Source organism: Triturus cristatus, chromosome 9, assembly GCF_964204655.1.
Source record: "Triturus cristatus chromosome 9, aTriCri1.1, whole genome shotgun sequence".
Classification (NCBI taxonomy): Eukaryota; Metazoa; Chordata; class Amphibia; order Caudata; family Salamandridae; genus Triturus; species Triturus cristatus.
The window spans coordinates 758,948,735-758,965,055 of record NC_140592.1 but is presented as its reverse complement, the minus strand read 5'-3'; the positions used below and the strand labels follow the sequence as shown (position 1 = coordinate 758,965,055).

Sequence of the window (16,321 nt, the reverse complement as noted above, 5' to 3'; positions counted from 1 at the left end):
GATCATCTCAGATCACAACCCTATAGTGTTAACAATTGACATTGTAAGGGGGGGGGGTAGGTCAGAACGACTATGGACCTTTGAGAGAGGGCTGTTGAGAGATCCGAGGTATGTACAACATATGAAGGAATGAATAGTCGGCTTTTGGGATTTAAATAGAGGAAGTACTGGTTCCGTGGTTGCTTGGGATGCATTTAAGGCTGGGATACGCGGAGAGACGCTAAGCTTTAGTCTGTACAGACAGATGCAAGAGGAACTGGAAGCAAAAAAACTATCTAAGGCAGTGGCTGCTGCAGAGGAGGAGCTGAATGCGGCAATTATACTCTGTGTATCGCTGGATCAGGCAATGCTAAAACTGATACTGGTATAATCTGAAGCTCGGGAGCGCATAGCCGACAAACCGCTGCAACTTATTTGGCAAGGAAAGAGCAATGCTATGAGCTGAGCGGGTCGGGCATATGTTAGCGGTGTGCCTGAGACAGGAAACCGCAACTGGGGAGGTTAAGGAGATAACTGATGGAAAGGGTGGCATAGTCAATGAGCCAGAAGGGATCTGAGAGATAATTCAGACAATTCTACGGCTACCTATATAATGATCAGGTGAAAGATCCTTTGAAAATCCACATATGTATCTCAGTGGAATCCCCACATGAACCATAGCTGATGGAGATAGAGAGGTGCTTAAAGCTCCCCTGACAGCCGAAGAAATTTATACTGCACTGAGCAGCCTCTCGTTGGGCAAAGCTGCTGGGTCTGATGATCAAATCCCCCTTGAATTTTAAAAAGTTTTTAAGGAGGCAATCGGACCGATTTAATTGACACAATGCAGCAGGCGCAGGTGGGTATCTTGGTTCCGGGCTCATGGGCAGGGGCGGACATAGTAATTTTTTTTTAAAAAGTGAAACCACCTAGAGAACCAGGGTCATACAGACCAATAACGTTAATGAATTCTGACGCCAAGGTTTTTTCTCAATCTATGGCAATCGGACTCAGTAAGGTTATAGGTAAGATGGTTGGCTCCAGGCAGCATGGCTTCATCCCAGGGAGAGTAACAACGCAGCATGTTCGTAGGGTTGTAACTCTTTGATGCTGCTGAAGTCTCAGGAGAACCCATGGCGGTCATGTTAATGGACGCAGAAAAGGCGTTTGACCGGGTCTCCTGGGACTACCTCCGGGCAACTATGAAGTGGACTGGCATTGGTGGGGGATTTGTTAAAGCAGTGCAGACCTTGTATAAGGATCCTAACGCCAGACTCAGAGTTAATGGAGGATATACGGCACCCTTACTAATTAAGCGTGGTACACGCCAGGGGTGCCCATGCTCACCATTACTTATCGCGATCTACATCGATCCTCTAATTCGGAGGTTGGAGGCGAACACCAGTACCCCCCCCTGCCCCCCCCCCCCCCCCCAATGATGTTTCATGGTTTAGAATATAAAACACTAGCATACGCAGATGACATCGCACTGGTAACTCCATCTTCAGAAAATGCTCTAATTGCGAAAGAGGCAGAAGCTCAAGCCTTTGGCCTGGTGTCAGGCTATGCCTTAAACGAGTCCAATTTTTAAAGAGGACAATGGTCCTTGGAGTACAATTGTAAAAGCAGGGAAATAAATATAGAGCAGAATCGTCTCTATATAGTTCCTATCCAGCCGGAAAGTACGATTTAATCAAAGTAAATAATCAGTGCCAAAACGCAAGACTATGTACAGTGGGATACAATCCTGTATCCAATGACCTAAAGGTAAGTAGTGACAAAGTGTGCAAGTACAGTAAAACAAAAGACAGTTTTCAGGCAAAGCAACGAAATGCTTGTTGTGTGATCAAAGCAAAGAAACAAGCGTGATAATTAGCACAACCGTTACACATGGTATATAAATAGTTTGTGTGCACGGTGTTTTAAGCAGTCGACGACATTTCGATCCCATTTACAACAATATCTGGATCATCAGGACAAAAATGCTGTTTGCCTAAGCATCATAAGAATTTTAACATCTATATACACAGTAAAAAAAGAACAAAAGATGGAAAAGAGGAGGAAGAGAAACAAAGTATTGGAATTACTATGAGAGAAGCTTCCCTATTAAACATAATGGTGGCGATCTATTCAAACCTACGCAAAGTGTAACGAGTAGTAGTAGTGGTAAAATTAAGGAATTAGCAGTTAAAAACCTAGGGTAGTGAATGTGGCGCATGTTGGGAGAGGAGAGCCAATTTACGCCACGCTAGAGGAAGAAAGGAGAGGATTGGAAATGGAAGAAGTAACCTAAACAGTGTAGGTGACGTTAAGCAATGAATTTGTATTAGATTACGCAATGAAGGCTCGCTGCGAGATAAAAGCGTGGAGAATACTAAGATATTGGGCAGTGTAGGAACCGATGTCCGTTTTAAATTAATGGCCGTGTTGTGCGTGGAGTGAGAGCTCGTAGATAATTAACACGGAGTGCAAGAAGTATATCGGAAGGGCTGCATGCGGATGCAAGTAAGCTTAGCAACCGGTTGCATGGTGGGGTGCTAGATAGCGGGAACCAGGCGCAGTCGGGGCCCGGTGAATCTAGATCTGAAAAAAGGGGGTTTTTTTTGGTTTCAGTAATAACATAAGGAGGCGAGAGAAGTGAGCAATACAATACGTGGACGGGCCTTACCTTAAGCGTCCGTCAGGAGACGGTGCCCGTAACGGGGAGTCACAATGGTGAGAACGTGCAAATAGGTGGAAATGCTCACGGGATGGACAAACGGCAGTTCGGTAGACCTGTGGGTAGCGGGATCGGGTTGGTTAGAGAAAGTAAACGGGGGCCGTGGGAAAGGCAGGAGGAAGCCTTACCGTATTGTTTGTATTTGATGCGGTGCCCAATGGCCGGGTGTCTAGAAGCGGTGAGATACCGTCTGAGGAACAGCGCAATGGCTCGGTGAAAGTCCTAGAGAGGAATGTGAGTGGTGCTCTTTTTAAGGAAACGCGGGAAGTCCTAATTATGCGCGAACGCTGGAATGCGCATTGTGGACGGCCATATTGGGTGTATGCATTCTGAGGTGTGAGTCTATGAGGATGGGGCAACCAATGGTGCGCATTTACTGGTAAAGGTTGGCAAATAGAAAGAGGGGTGAGTAAGCATGGAAATAAGCGTGATAGTTACTTGGTCGAGTTTCTGACAGAAATAACAAAAGGACTTTCGATTGGGACAGTGAATGGATTAAAAGGTACTTTATGGGATGAGTTTGTGGACAAGATATATGGCAACATTTTATAAAGAACAAGTTAAAATTCAGTAAAAGTAAGTGCACTTATTACTAGAAAGGAGAGGTATGCACAACATTTTGACATTGAGGGTCAGAGTGGAGTTGTCCAGTCCTCATTTCTGTTTAGTCCATTTTTAATACTCCGAGTGCGCAAAATCCATTTTAACTCTTCTTTGTTGAGTAAATCACCAATGTCTGCACCTCTGGGTGGGGGCTTTATCTGGCTGATGACCGTCCATTTGATGTCATCTTCGTTGTGCCCTGCATTGGAGAAATGTTCAACAAGAGGTGCATTGGGCGTTTTACATCTAATGTGGCTGCGGTGCTGGCATATCCTGAGGCGGGCTTTGTGTTTGTCTTTTATAGACTTTTTGGCATGGACATTGAATTACATAAATCACATTACATGAATTACAGTTGGTGAAGCTTTTTGATGTAATCTTTACATTATTGAATGTGAATTCAGTGCCTTCAATAGTGAAAATGCAAACACTGCAACCCCCACATTTAGTATGTCCTAGGACGGGATTGAAGCCCCATAGCTCAGTTAGCGTGGCTGCTGGTTTGGCGGTAATAAGTGCAGACCTGACTAAATGATCCTTTATGTTGCGACTTTTGCGGAAAGCAAAAAGGGGGAGAGTCATGTTTAGTGTGCCTGCATTTAGAATTGTCCAGTGTTTGAGGACAGATTTACGTATGGCATTAGAGACGGGTGAGAAAGTGGTCACACATACCATGCGGTCTTGGTTGGTTTTGATTTTGGGTGAAAGAAGGACATCTCTAGGGCAATACCATGCTCTTTTGAGTGCATTACGTACTAGACGTCTAGGATAGCCACGAGTTTGAAGTTTGGATGAAAGGACAGATGCTTCGCGAAAATAGTCTTCCTTAAGAAAACAGTTCCTCCTGATGCGAAGGAATTGGGAGTATGGGAGGGAGTCTCTTAGAGCCCGTGGGTGGTTGCTATTATCTTTAAGCAAATTGTTTCTTTCTGTTGGCTTCCTGTATAGGCTGGTAATTAGTTCACGGTTGAGTTGATGAATCGTGAGATCCAAAAATGGGATGCAGGAGCGACTGTGTGAGAGTGAAGGTCAAGCCCTGACAGTTGTTGTTAAGCCAATGTAGGAACTGATTAAGGCTTTCTATTGTGGAATGTCAAAGCAAAAAAATGTAATCTATGTACCGTTTCCATAAAGTGATGCCTGACTGAAATGGATTCTGGCTGCAGAGGATTTTGGAAGTTTCAAGTTGGTCCATGAACAAAATGGCTAGATTTGGTTCAAAAACTGCGCCCATGGATGTGCCCTTTACCTGCTGGTAAAATTCATTATCAAAAGGTAAAAAAAATTCTTGTAAGGCATAGTTCCAATAGCTGTATTATAAAGACAGTTGGCACATTGTGGGGGCGTGGTCTCTGATCAAGGATATGCTTGATGACCAATAAGGCTTCGACCTGTGGTGTGTTTGTATATAGGGATTCGACATCCAATGTGCATAGGATGTCAGAATCTGTGTCAAAAGGGTGATGTTTAACTATGTTGATCATGACCATGCTATCTCTGTAGCACTCGGTTTTGGGAACAAAATCCTTTATAAAATAATCTTTACTGTCCCAATGGTTTGAGAATGGAACCACAACCGGATATGATGGGACACCCTGGAGGTGCTGAGTCGTTTTTATGAATCCCCAAAATTCATAAAAATGACTCCGCACCTCCAGGGCGTCCCATCATATCCAGTTGTGGTTCCATTCTCGAACCATTGGGACGGTATGTAGATTATTTTATAAAGGATTTTGTTCCCAAAACCGAGTGCTACAGAGATAGCATGGTCATGATCAACATGTTATGCATACCTCTCCTTTCTAGTAATAAGTGCATTTACTTTTACTGAATTTTAACTTGTTCTTTATAAAATGTTGCCATATATCTTGTCCACAAACTCATCCCATAAAGTACCTTTTAATCCATTCACTGTCCCAATCGAAAGTCCTTTTGTTATTTCTGTCAGAAACTCGACCAAGTAACTATCACGCTTATTTCCATGCTTACTCACCCCTCTTTCTATTTGCCAACCTTTACCAGTAAATGCGCACCATTGGTTGCCCAATCCTCAGACTCACACCTCAGAATGCATACACCCAATATGGCCGCCCAAAATGCGCATTCCAGCGTTCGCACATAATTATGAGTTCCCGCGTTTCCTTAAAAAGAGCACCGCTCACATTCCCCTCTAGGACTTTCACCGAGCCATTGCGCTGTTCCTCTGACGGTATCTCACCGCTGCTAGACCCCCGGCCATTTGGCACCGCATCAAATACAAACAATACGGTAAGGCTTCCTCCTGCCTTCCCCACGGCCCCCGTTTACTTTCCCTCACCAACCCGATTCCTCTACCCACAGGTCTACCGAACTGCCGTTTCAGTCCATCCCATGAGCATTTCCGCCTATTCGCACGTTCTCACCATTGACTCCCCGTTACGGGCACCGTCTCCTGACGGACGCTTAAGGTAAGGCCCGTCCACGTATTGTATTGCTCACTTCTCTCGCCTCCTTATGTTATTATTTAATCAAAAAAAAACACCCCTTTTTTCAGATCTAGATTCACCGGGCCCCGACTGCGCCTGGTTCCCGCTATCTAGCACCCCACCACGCAACCGGTTGGTAAGCTTACTTGCATCTGCTTGCAGCCCTTCCGATATACTTCTTGCACTCCGGGTTAATTATCTACGAGCTCACTCCACGCACAACGCGGCCATTAATTTAAAACGGACATCGGGTCCTACACTGCCCAGCCACCTTACCCGGATATCTTGGTATTCTCCATGCTTTTATCTCGCAGCGAGCCTTCATTGCGTAATCTAATACAAATTCATTGCTTAACGTCACCTACACTGTTTAGGTTACTTCTTCCATTTCCAATCCTCTCCCTTCTTCCTCTAGCGTTTCGTAAATTGGCTCTCCTCTCCCAACATGCGCCACATTCACTACCCTAGGTTTTTAACTGCTAATTCCTTAATTTTACCACTACTACTACTACTCGTTAGTTACACTTTCCGTAAGTTTGAATAGATCGCCACCATTATGTTTAATAGGGAAGCTTCTCTCATACTAATTCCCATACTTTATTTCTGTTCCTCCTCTTTTCCATCTTTTGTTCTTTTTTACTGTGTATATAGATGTTAAAATTCTCATGATGCTTAGGCAAACAGCATTTTTGTCCTGATGATGATCCCGATATTGTTGTAAATGGTATCGAAACGTCGTCGACTGCTTAAAACACCGTGCACACAAACTATTTATATACCATGTGTAACGGTTGTGCTAATTATTACGCTTGTTTCATTGCTTTGATCACACAACAAACATTTCGTTGCTTTGCTTGAAAACTGTCTTTTGTTTTACTGTACTTGCACACTTTGTCACTACTTACCTTTGTCATTGGATACAGGATTGTATCCCACTGTACATTGTCTTGTGTTTTGACACTCCTTATTTACTTTGATTAAATCGTACTATCCGGCTGGATAGGAACTATATTGAGACGATTCTGCTCTATATTTATTTCCCTGCTTTTACAATTGTACTCCAAGGACCATTGTCCTCTTTAAAAATGGTTACCCAGGGTTCTTGCCTACTTAATTGGGTCCCCTTGTTCTTCTTTAAAACGTTAAATGAGTCCATGACGCAGATAGTTAAGAATAGGGGGTCTGTGTGCAATGATATACGAGTGGTGGACTCAGCTGTCTGTCTAGGGATCAACATATCTGCGGACTTGGGAAAAACATTGAGCCTATAGTTGCCAAAGCTAAAAAAAGATTTCGACAGAATGAACAATCTACATCTGTCACTAGTAGGGTGCCGCAATGTGGTGAAAATTATGTTTCTACCCAAAATTCTGTATCTTTTTAGGGCGATCCCACTGGAATTTGAAGGAAAAGGGTTTTCGGCACTGGAGCACATGGTCAATAGGTTTATCAGGGCACAAGGGAAAACAAGGAGGGCACTTCGTATTGTCATTACCAAGGGGAGGATGGGCTGTCCCTGATTTTAGAATGTATTATTGGGCGGCTGCCTTTCAATATATGAGTGGATTGGTCGGTGGCGAAGTGTCTGATACACAAGTCAAGACTGGATGGGTTGATATGTACTCCATTTTGATAGAAGAAGCAGAGAATTGCTTCCTGAAGTTCACTGATCCCAGCTACTTTAAAAGAACCAGGTTTAAAACCTTGCTGGCTGCATATAAGATTTGACAGCATTTCGGAAAAAAACTGGTCTAGGTAGATTGAATGGTTACACCCAACTTTTTGAGAACCCAACTTTTCCTGGGGAAATATTTGCAGACACCATAATGGCGGAATGGGAAAGGGGTGGAATTCGGAAAGTGGGCGATCTAATGGGGCCGCATGGAATGTTGCAGTTTCTAGACATACAGGATCAATATGGTATTAACACAAGAAACTTTTTCAAATGTCTACAAATCCGGAGTTTCCTAGGCGGAAAAAAGGGGGTGCCCTGCGGATTTGCCAAAAATAAAGTTATGGAAGTTATCATGGGAGGGGAAGATTGTACAATCCGGAAGATATATGCCGAGCTTTCTGTATTTAAAGACGACGAACTCGAAAAATATGGGAAGAAGTGGGCAGATAAACTTGGCATAGACCAAGAGGGTTTTAGAGATTCATTAGAACTAGGCCAAACTGTGTTGTGTTCTGCAGGGTTACAAGCTCAGCAATGTAAAACGATCTATTCTTTGTATTACACTCCGGCAAGGATAGCGCAATGGGGTGAAGGGACTGGTACTAGATGTCCCCGATGCGACCGCACGAATGCTGAAATTATTCAAATTTTCGCGTTATGTCCCCAGTTGCTTGCCTTGAAGAATTCGATAGAAACATTTTTTGATAAAACATTAGAAACCAAAATTTGTCTTACTCCCTCTATAATATTGTTGGGGATAAATAGTGAAGATAGGCAAGACCCATTACAATACTTTCTTTTTATGGCTATGTCAGTACTGCGTATTTGCATTGTCTCAGCATGGCTGGATAAGGCAGCCCCAACTTTCCAACAATCGCTCGCAAGGCTATTGTCCACCTATAACCTTGAGAAGGGGATTTACGAGAGGAAGGGGAAAAGGGGGAGACTGCTGGGTTAAAGTATCTGGGGACCCATCTATAGATGGAAGGAAAAGCAGTCAGGAATTGGTTCACAGATGGCTCTGTGAAGGGGTACCTGAAGTAAGAAAATATAAGATCTATCTGGGAAAATTATTTTTGCAATGGCTAATTTTGTCGTGGTATTTGTGTGCTTTTTTTTTTTGTTGCTTTATTTAATATTCTTAGTCGGCTCCTTCATTTGTTTCTCTCTTTGCACTTATTGTTAAAAAGTTGTACAAATACATCTCAGCCTATTTCGTAATGGCTTTTCTTTTACACTGCTGTGCTCAAAAAAAGATAAAAACCAATAGATATTTAAAAAAAAAAAAGGAAATTGTAAAATCCATCCATTCCACCTTTACAATGTTTATTATAAGTATGCAAAACGTGTTATAAATAAGTTACATGGTTTATGTATATATATATATATATATATATATATATATATTTAATTTAAAAATGTTATATTTTAATTATTGTAATGAATAACCAATTTTAGTTGTTCCTCCCATTTTTCTATTTACAAATTTGTGTAAACTATTTTTTCTGCAAATGAATATATTTACTAAATGGATTTGAATATAAAGAAAGAATGTCTGAAACTGTGTAGACAATTAAAATTACATTAAAATGTTTTTATCATAAAAAAAATAAAAGAAAATTCTTCTGTGTGGAGTTAGTTTGTATGAAGCCTTGAACAACTGCAAATATACAAAAAGTGAATTACTTACCTTTTGTCTAGGAAATGCCAGTGTGATATCTAGGCATATCACGCTGATTAGCAAAAGTATCTTAAAGTAATCCAAGAAGTAACGTGTACTGTAATCTACAAGGCAACTGAAAAGTAATTTTGATTATTGACTTACCTGTAAATCAACCAACTAATTTGAGTAATTTATTTATTTGATTAATTAAAACCATTACAAAAAGTACATATTGCATATTCATGCTTCTTAAGGCAAGATAGAGTAGATAAAGAATCATGAGAGGAAGGGGAAGGAGGCATTTTTTAAAAAACGTTTCTAAAAACATAAGTCTCTAGTGTAAAAAGTGCCTTGTTTGGCGTGTTCTGAAGAGGTTCGAATGTCTGTACTAAAAGTTTTCGGTTACGTGAGTTGAAACTACCTTATGCTGTTTTTGCATTTGGAAGGGGTGCTGCTCTTCCTTGCTTCGTTTCTACTTCTGACAAATTTCACTAGCTTCCCATTTAGCAGTGGGTCCTTGGAGTCCAAGCATGCAATCGATGCCTGTCTCAGAGTTCGAATCCCTCATTCGTAAAAGTGCGCCTTTAGTAGTCCAATCCTTTCCTCCTTTGTTAGTACTAGAGCAGATTAGGTGTACCATATCCTCAGTACCATTGCCGCATAGTCTGCATGTGGTAGCACATTTCTCCCTCGGCCATGGTGGAAGGTGTGGAGTAGCTTGCAGGATTTCTAGTCTGTATTTTAAGAATTGTTTTTTGGTCTTCCTGGGGAACCCCAATTGGAAGTATGCCTGTGACCTAAGTGATTTATAGCTGCTCAGTGTCATCCTGGCATGGCTCCTGCGGGCAAAGGCAGCTTTGTCTTCTACAAGGGAGATTTTCTTGATTACTTTTTTTACTATTTGCTTGTAAACTGAATGGGTAGTTTGAGTTTCCATTGGTCAGCTAACCTGTTAAATTAACCAACTGCATTTGAACCTGCATTCAACTAATTTATTGCATAAGAATTGCAAAGTATTATTTCACTTACCTGCACCAGGCCTGGTTTGGTTCTAGAAATAAAATGACTAAGTAATATTTTTAAACAAAAAAATTGGTCTGAGTTCAGTGTGTGACATCATTTCTTGCCTGAGTTTGTAAAATAAATGCTTAACACTACCCTCTGATAAAGCTCACACTCGCAAAAATAGAGACTAAAGTCTTATCAACTTTATACTTCTGCCTTCCTTTGGGGTTCCACTGGACTCTGAGCACACTATACCTTACTTTGGTATAGTATGTACAAAGCCAGTTTCCTTCTCCCCCCAACCCCCAATTCTTTTTTGTGTATCTTCTAAACCCTCACCTCTTTAACTTGCCTGTTTCTTATGTTACACAGCTGACATTGGTGGATTTTTCAAGAACCCCAGCCCAGAGTTGTTAGTGCGCTGGTACCAGATGGGTGCCTATCAGCCTTTCTTCAGGGCCCATGCTCACCTTGACACCACCCGCCGTGAGCCCTGGCTTTTTGGTGAGGAGAACAAGCAGCTGATCCGCAGTGCCTTACGTGAACGCTATGCCCTCCTGCCTTTCTGGTACACTTTGTTCTACCATGCCTACCGCACCGGGGAGCCTGTCATGAGGTGAGAGGAAGCCACTAGCAGTGTGACTTGAAAGGCAGGTCTGGGCATAAGACAAGGAAATATGTATTAGTTGGTCTAAGTAACTTGAATAGCTGATATGACAGCTTTGGTGATTTCACCAATCCCTGTAAAAACTTTAGATGAGTTGGAATAACAAATAGAAGTTCTTATTCAAATGCAGTATCGGTCATAATTTATTTAGTTATGCTAGCTACCTTATCTCTTACAGTTTGTCAGCAGTACAATAAACACAGGGTTTCTCATTCCTTTTCCTGTGACTGAAGAATGGTTGCTTACATTTTTTGGGTTGCTCCAACTAGGCCCCAAAGCATGAGTGCTTTAAAGTAGATAGGATTGAAAGTTGAACACTCTGGTAAAGAGAAGTGTTGTTCTTATAATAAACATTTGCACTAGCTGGGATCTGGCCAAATAATTCAGAGTGCTTAGCAGTGAAATAAGTGTGTGTCAGACTGAAGAGCAGATCCTCATATTTGCCTTTTAAATGTGGACCATGAACAGAAGGAGTGGAGTGTGGTACTTTGGATAATTGGAGCCAATAGCAGATGTCATAGTTCTCCTTATTTACTTGATCAAGAATGTTTATTGCTGCTACTGTGTTTTTATTAATGTCTGTGCTTATTTCAGACCTCTCTGGGTTGAGTATCCTGAAGACATCAGCACTTTCAGCATTGATGACCAATTTTTGTTGGGTAAGTCCATGGAATGTTTAACATGGGTCTGTTCTTTGATGGGTGAAGTGCAGAAAGGGGAGATTGAGGTTGTTCTCTACCTGCAGAACGGTGTGTATCTCGAATTAGTGATTTGGGTTGGTACTAGATTGTGCACTGGTTGGGATTTGGGCTGGGCATAGTACTATTTGAGGTTAGGCTCAGGTCTTGCATTATCACGTTCAGGTCCTGATCTTACACTGGTTGTCCTGGGTCAAGGTGGTGGTTGGCGGTTGGCATATATTGATCAATAGGTTTGGATGTGCTCGGTATTGGTTGACTGTGGTGGTTGACTTATGATGTGCAGTTTTTTGTCCTTGTTTAGAGCATCTTGTGATAGAGGCTCTACTTCTGTTGTGAAGGTTGTACACCATGCTGACTTGTATCTTGTGTTGCATGCAGGTTCAGCAATATTGGCTCATCCAGTGAGTGAGCAGGCAGCACATGGAGTTCAGGTTTATCTACCAGGAAAAGGGGTAAGTCCTATCTGACCCTCCCCCCCCCCCCCCCCCCCCCCAAAACATAGAAAGAACTAACCCCTTTAATTAAAAAAAAAAAAAAAAAAACCTGGTTGATTTTTCACAAAGTGTGACAATAGAAGCCAAGCAAAGATAGTTTTGGAGTCTAGACCATAACACACTAAATACCCGGCAGCATCAAATTTTACAGAACAAAAAGGCATTCAGCCATTGGGAAGGTGGTCCAGGGGAAGAGATAAGGTTAAGTCTTTATCATCTCGTTACATCAAACTATAGTCCTTGTGTAAGTGGCTGTACAAAACTCATACTTTCAGTTCTCAGGTATTTTATGAACAGTCTGACAACCAGAGAAGGAGGGACCGGAATGGAACACGTTAGACTTGGCATCCATTCATGTTGATGTGTAGTCAGTCTGGAGGATATAATATATCTTTCATGTACGACTGTCAATCTATCAAATCTTCTACCAGTTTTATTCCTCTGTACTCGTTTTTCTTTTTAAGATTTTCATTATTCAAGATTGCAAGTTATACAAAATGCTGCATTGCGAAACATTCACAAAGGCTGCAGGCCAAGGTTTCTCAGCATTCTTGTATACAAACTTATATTTGTTCATCTCCCATGTGTCCCCCTATTGGCGCCTCTGACGTCCTGCAGAGGTTCCGCAGCAGAGAGTCCTATACGATAACAGGATATCTTTTGTAATCCCCAAATTACAACATAAGAACAGAAAGGCAGCTTACCATTATAGCCAACCCGGAGACAAAAGGGGTTGGCGATCATGTGGGTCTGTCAGACTAGGTGGTCTGGAGTGGGTCTCATTGACGCTCGCAGCAGGTGAGTCTGGTGGTGTTCCTATTCATCTGAAGTCTAGGGGCAGGAGGTAATCTCCTCTGTTGCGTGCATTCTCATGTAGAGTTGCAGCGGGCCCCAAACATCTTTACGTCTGGATTGAGTAGGCATTCGGTCACAGTATGCAGACAGCTGTTCTTGGCAGAACGATGCGTCCCTCAGCCATGTCGCATTTTGGGGTGCTCGTGTCCTACCCCATATGAATACAATACGTCTCTTTGCGAGTAACCGGAGCAGTGCCGTGAGCCTTCTGTTATCTGTCTGGAGGTACTTCACGTAGCCAAATCCCTGTGTACTAGTTTAAACACATTTCCCCCACAGTTGCCTATTCTCAAACACTTTTAACCAGTCTTCTACTCAATCCTCTGACAGTCATTTCATCGCACCTGGTTTTCATTTTGACGGTTTGCTCACTATTGTTTTGCTCCCTGTTCCTGTCTTGCAGGTGTGGTATGATGTTCACACTCACCAGAGTCATCACGCTCCTCAGACAATGTATGTGCCTGTAACAATGAGCAGTGTAAGTATGTGAGCCCATTAGTCAAATTTGTATGAGACCAGCAGGTGTCCTCTAATTAAATTGTGGAACACTATCAAGTCTTATGTGAGTTGTTAACTGTCCGCAGTGATAGGAATAATGATTGTTTGGGGTCTTGAGTTGATGGGACTAGGAGAAACAGTAGACGTTTTCAGCACACATGCAGGATACCTAAACACTAGTTTTAATATAAAATGTTTATCTCTAAAAATGAATTAAAAGAACACATAGCTAAAAAAGGGCAACCTTTTCTATATATTTTTTCCATTTTTTAATGCAATTCTTATGTTTTTAAATCATGAAGAACAAACTGACAAAACACTACAGTCCAAAGATGACAGTTTGCATCCTCTGCATGTAGGAATGCCTCTGCCCCCTTAAAAGTAGAATCCTGTCAGTACTTCAATAAGTCTCATGTAGAAGTTGATTTGTTGTTTTCCGGTTTAAAAAAACAATAAAAAAATGCCGGGAGTAAGTCCAATAAGTGTTAAAGTACATTCTCCTAAAGTCATCACTGTTTTGACCATTTACGAACTATAAGAAAACAAAACAAAAATGGGGCCTTTAACTTGGACTGTACAGAAAGGGGAAAAAGTGGCACTGCACGTTTAAGAATCTCTCCAGTTGCAAATTGCAATCATGCTCTGAACAGCTTATCTAGTCGTTTTTTTTCTTTATCACTGAACATGGTAGTCTTTCACAAGCTATGTCTGTAAACATATGTTCGAGGCATATGAGCTGCAGATTACACACTTTTGCATTGATCGCCATCTGGTATTGGGCCCGGATGTTTTCAGTTTGTTTTTCTTCTTGGAAAGTCTTTGGAAGTCACGAGGTCGGTGACTCCTCCTTTGGATCGTATTGCACATGGGCTTCGGCTCCATCCTCAGATTGTTTTTTTCCGCCATCGGGCTCGGATGTAATCTTAGCGCTCCGGTTCCGAACATTTCCAGTTCGACGATTGAAGCGGAATCCTCACCTCACATCGCGGTATTGTTTCGATCGCGATCTCCTACAATCCTTCTCATTGACAAATCTTCGGTTCCAGTCGTCATCGACGGCGGCCTTCGGGCCTACCCAAGCTCCGGTCCCGGCTGATGGAAAGAACTCGATTCAAGAAGTGCCATCGATGTGGGTCCAAATTCCCCCACACCGATCTTCATGAGGTGTGCAACCTCTGCCTCTCCCCTGAACACGAGGCTCGAGACTGTCCGGCCTGTAAGTCTTTAAGATCGAAAAAGACTATTCGGGATCGAAGAGCCAGACGAAACATGGCACACTCCTCGACCTCCATTCCAGTCGACATCTTTGGAGACTACATCGAAGATCCTAGACAGCAGCGCACCGAAGAGGACCTAGTCAGTGCCTCAGAAGCCGACGACTCAGACGTGGAGGACATCACTCCGGCGCAGAGGGTCGTGAGTTACATAACCCCCCCCCCCCCCCCCCCCCCCCGCGCCGACACCCAAAAAGGCTTCGGTCACGCCTTCGCCTCCGGGCCTAGGCAAGACCAGAGACACTGCTTCACACACCCCACCTTCGGGCCCGGTGAAGAAGCCAAATAGGCCTTCCGGCGGCTCTGGCTCGAGCCAGCCTGCCAGCGGTGCCGAGAAACACACTTCGGCACCGAAAAAGAAACCGGCCTCTACCTCGACCTCCAAACCGAAGTCCTCGGGGGTCGAAACCCAGCGCTTCTGTACCGACGCCATCTTCGGTACCGACCAAACCCCATAAGGCCCTCGGCACTGACACTTCCATGCTGAAGCCCACCTCGGCGCCCAACAAGAAATCGGAGGTTCCCAAGCCCAGTGCTAAGCAAACTGGCACGGACAAGCCTAAAAAGTCATCAGCCCCGAAGACTTCGGCGCCGACGGACCAAACATTGTCACAGGAACTATTTACACCGGATCCTTTACAAAAAACTCTCACCAAGGATCTAAAAACTGGACATTTGGCACTCTCTTCCAAAAAGACATTTAGACAAACGGGCTCCGCCTCCACCTCCAAAGAGGAAGGACTCTGCCACCTCCCCTTTCAGAATACCTTCCCCACCTCCTCCACCCTCTCCACCTCCGCCTTCTCCACCCCCACCTCATCGCTCTCCGACCCAGTCTCCAGACGATGATGATCAGGGGGACCATATCACGATCCAGGGGATGTGCCCCAAGACCCCACCCCTACAGGATCCCCAGACCCATGGGACAACTACAATAATCCAGATATTCCAGACGTCCCACAAGATGACCTTTACCCTTCCAGGCCATCTCCACCGGAAGACTCATTAGGTTTCCACCACCTACTTCAAAGGGCGGCACATTATCACGGGGTAGAATTACACACTGACCCAGTGGAGGAGGATTTCCTCCTCAACACTTTTGATACCGCACATGGGTCTACCTCCATACTACCTATGCTCAAGGGGGTGGTAAAACATACGCCAGAGGTTTTTAAGGACCCAGTCAGGGCCAGGGTCATTAACCCACGCATAGAGTACAAATCTGCCCCCACAGATCCGGTCTATATCAAAGGGCCAGCGCCACTAGATTCCCTAGTGGTCTCCACTGCACGAAAAAGGTCAAATTCCCAGGCGTCCGGCGAAGCACCACCACCTGACAAAGAGTCAAAGCTACTGGACGCGTCAGGAAAGCGCACTGCGTCACAGGCAGCCAATATATGGCGTATCGCCAACACCCAAGCGCTATTGGCCAGATACGATAGGGCACATTATGATGAATTAGAAACCATAATGCACCACCTCCCTGAATGATACAAAACTAGGGCCAATGAATTAGAGGGTAAGACAATAACTAACACCTCTATACGCTGTGCCTTAGAGGCAGCAGACACAGCTTCCAGGGCCATTCATACTAGCGTCCTCCTCCGTCGCCATGCTTGGCTAAGAATATCAGGTTTCAAACCAGAGGTGCAAGCCTCCATTCTGAATCATCCCTTTGATCAAGAACACCTATTCGGCCCAAAGGTAGATGAAGCCCTCAAAA

General features: G+C 43.5%; 1 protein-coding gene across 3 annotated transcripts in view; it reads left to right on the top strand.

The window, feature by feature from the left end:
* The window catches only part of GANAB (glucosidase II alpha subunit), a 329,555-nt gene that overhangs the window by 180,567 nt on the left and 132,667 nt on the right, over positions 1-16,321 (top strand). For all 3 annotated transcript variants that reach the window (XM_085626079.1, XM_085626077.1, XM_085626078.1), the window contains 4 exons: positions 10,482-10,725; positions 11,371-11,435; positions 11,856-11,929; positions 13,230-13,304. In XM_085626079.1, coding sequence (XP_085482205.1) covers positions 10,482-10,725; positions 11,371-11,435; positions 11,856-11,929; positions 13,230-13,304 — 458 coding nt within the window. The remainder of the gene's footprint in view (positions 1-10,481; positions 10,726-11,370; positions 11,436-11,855; positions 11,930-13,229; positions 13,305-16,321) is intronic.